General features: G+C 63.5%; 1 protein-coding gene across 1 annotated transcript in view; it reads left to right on the plus strand.

Moving 5' to 3' along the window:
* Window positions 1-216: 216 nt before the first annotated feature.
* The window catches only part of MST1 (macrophage stimulating 1), a 5,359-nt gene continuing 2,627 nt past the window's right edge, over window positions 217-2,948 (plus strand). Inside the window, exons 1-12 of the mRNA XM_017732284.1 lie at window positions 217-407; window positions 580-692; window positions 822-936; window positions 1,152-1,288; window positions 1,358-1,478; window positions 1,569-1,687; window positions 1,781-1,946; window positions 2,041-2,171; window positions 2,254-2,356; window positions 2,447-2,583; window positions 2,705-2,740; window positions 2,823-2,945. Coding sequence (XP_017587773.1) covers window positions 232-407; window positions 580-692; window positions 822-936; window positions 1,152-1,288; window positions 1,358-1,478; window positions 1,569-1,687; window positions 1,781-1,946; window positions 2,041-2,171; window positions 2,254-2,356; window positions 2,447-2,583; window positions 2,705-2,740; window positions 2,823-2,945 — 1,477 coding nt within the window. The 5' untranslated portion in view covers window positions 217-231. The remainder of the gene's footprint in view (window positions 408-579; window positions 693-821; window positions 937-1,151; window positions 1,289-1,357; window positions 1,479-1,568; window positions 1,688-1,780; window positions 1,947-2,040; window positions 2,172-2,253; window positions 2,357-2,446; window positions 2,584-2,704; window positions 2,741-2,822; window positions 2,946-2,948) is intronic.

Consider the following 2,948-nt stretch of genomic DNA (forward strand, 5'->3'; position numbering starts at 1 on the left):
CCTGCAGGCCATGCCCTGTCCCACGGCAGAGGGGGGCAGCCGGAAGCAGGGGACTGCAGCGGGCGATGTAGGGCAGGGACCCTCCTGCTCCATGGCACATGGATCAGGTCATGGGACAGGGATCCCATGCTCCATAGGACAGAGTTCCCCTCCTCCATGGGACACGGATGTCCTGCTCCATGGGGCAGGGATCCGACATTCCACAGGGCGCAGTGCTCATGCTGTGCCCCCATGGCCATGCTGAGCTCCTGCCACACTTCCCCAGGCCACCGCTCACCCCTCAATGACTTCCAGCGCCTGCGAGCCACCGAGCTGCTGATGGTGCCTGTGGACCCACCGCCACCGCTGCCGGAGCAGGGCACTGCGGAGCAGTGTGCCCACCGCTGTGCCACCAGCCTGGCTTGTCGGTGAGCAGGACACAGTGCCACCGCAGGGCAAGTGGGAGTGCAGGGGCCACAACATTGGGTCACACTCTGCACTTGGATACTGGGTGCTCATGTGTGTGACCCAGGTCCCGTGGGCCCTGGCCTCACATGATGCCATGCCAGACTCCCGTGCCACAGACTCTGTGCCTCCCAGGGCTTTCCACCATGACCAGCAGAGCCAGTTGTGCCAGCTGCTGCCCTGGACCCAGCACTCAGCCCGCGTCCAGCTTCAGAAAAACATCCGCTATGACCTGTACCAGAAGAAAGGTGGGCTGGTGCCATGGGTGGGCATGGGGACATCACAGACTGGGCACAGCCACCTGGCATAGGACTCCTCATTGTCCATGTGCCCTGACCCGGCCCTGGGGCTCTGAAGAGGTGCCCGGCTCTGCTCAGACTACCTGCGGGACTGCATCGTGGGCGACGGCTCCAGCTACCGCGGCACACGGGCCACAACAGAGAAGGGGCTGCGCTGCCAGCATTGGCAGTCCACAACACCGCATGACCACAGGTGCCCCCGTGTCCCTGGCTGCCCTGTGGCAACTGCCAATTACCCTGGGCAGCAGGGGCAGTGGGGAATGGGCTGGGGACAGTGTGGGATAGCACAGGAGCAATGGGGACAGCTTGGGGGCAGTGGCACTGACAGGGGTAGTGCATCATCCTGGCTGTGCCCACTCCATGGCAAAGGATTCCTGGCAGCCCTCCTACCCACTCTGATGCCAGCAGGTTTTTGCCATCCTCCCGCAATGGGCTGGAGGAGAATTACTGCCGAAACCCCGACCGGGACAAGCGGGGCCCATGGTGTTACACTGTCGATCCCAATGTCCGGCACCAGAGCTGCGGCATAAAGAAGTGTGAGGATGGTGAGTGCCACATCCCAGGGTCATCCTGTGCTATGTTTCCCCCACACTGAGCCCTACAGTTGTTGGCAGCCGTCTGCATGACCTGCAATGGGGAGGACTACCGTGGCACTGTGGACCACACTGAATCAGGGACGGAGTGCCAGCGCTGGGACCTGCAGCACCCACACAAGCACCCCTACCACCCCAACAAGTACTAGCCCCCAGCCCTCAGCAGTGCAGTGCCCTGGTTGTGCTGGGGTGATGGTGCCACCTCAACTGCTGCTCCCTGTCTCTGGCCCAGGTACCCTGACAAGGGGCTGGATGACAACTACTGCCGCAACCCTGACAGCTCCGAGCAGCCCTGGTGCTACACCACCGACCCCGGGCGGGAGCGCGAATACTGTCGCATCCGCATCTGCAGTAAGTCCCCACCAGCATCATGCACAGCTGGGCCTGAGGGTCCTGGGTGCCACCCTGACCCTGCTACTCTGCCCCTCTCTCTGGCCACACAAGCAGAAAAACGTCCACGGGCTGTCAACCTCACCAATGGCTGCTTCAGGGGCAAGGGTGAAGGCTACCGCGGCCGTGTGAATGTCACCGTGTCCGGGATTCCCTGCCAGCGCTGGGACTCCCAGGTGCCCCATAAGCACCACTTTGTGCCAGAGAAGTACCCGTGCAAGTAAGGGGGTGGCCGTGCACCCCAGGAGGGTGGTGGTGGGCAGCACCCATGAGTGTGGGATTGAAGGGGGACAACCATGCGGCCCCTCCTCCAGGGACCTGCAGGAGAACTACTGCCGCAACCCTGATGGATCAGAGGCACCATGGTGCTTCACTTCCCGCTCCACCATCCGCATCGCCTTCTGCTTCCACATCCGCCGCTGCCCCGATGAGCAGGATGCCCAAGGTGAGCCACCCCAGGCACATGTCCCTGGGTGCCCACCCTGGTGGCCCTGCCAGGTGTGCCAGCCCTCCCTGCCTGTCCCCAGAGTGCTACCACGGCCATGGCAAGCACTACCACGGCCACGTCAGCAAGACACGCAAGGGAATCACCTGCCAGCCATGGGCTGCCCAGACACCCCATGTGCCCCAGTGAGTGTGCAAGGGGGGGTGGTGGGGACAGGGATGGGGATGGAGATGAGGATGGGAATGGTAACAGTGATGGTGACTTCCTCCTGGCAGGATCTCACCCGCCACCCACCCTGAGGCACACCTGGAGGAGAACTACTGCCGCAACCCCGATAACGACAGCCATGGCCCCTGGTGCTACACCATGGACCCCCGCACCCCCTTTGACTATTGCGCCATCAAGCCCTGTTGTGAGCCCCTACCCACCTCCCTGCAGAGCTAGAGGGGACCCTGGCCACACACAGGGTGGTTTTGGTCCCCTCGGGGTGGCTGGATCCTGTGCCAGTGCCACTCTCTGTTTTCTCTCTGCAGCCGGCAGCACGGTGCCCTCCATTATGGAGAATGCAGGTGGGAGCCCATGGGTGCTGGGTGGGCACCCTGGGGTGGGTGCTGGTGGTGCAGCCCCGGCTGATGCCCACCCTGCCCACAGACGTGGTGGCATTTGAACAATGTGGCCAGCGGGATGAGAGGCTGCAGCAGAAGGGGCGCATCGTTGGCGGCCAGCCCGGCAACTCACCCTGGACTGTCAGCATCCCCAACCGGAGGGCCGCCGGCC

This window comes from Corvus brachyrhynchos, unplaced genomic scaffold (genome assembly GCF_000691975.1).
Source record: "Corvus brachyrhynchos isolate BGI_N302 unplaced genomic scaffold, ASM69197v1 scaffold4, whole genome shotgun sequence".
Taxonomy (NCBI): Eukaryota; Metazoa; Chordata; class Aves; order Passeriformes; family Corvidae; genus Corvus; species Corvus brachyrhynchos.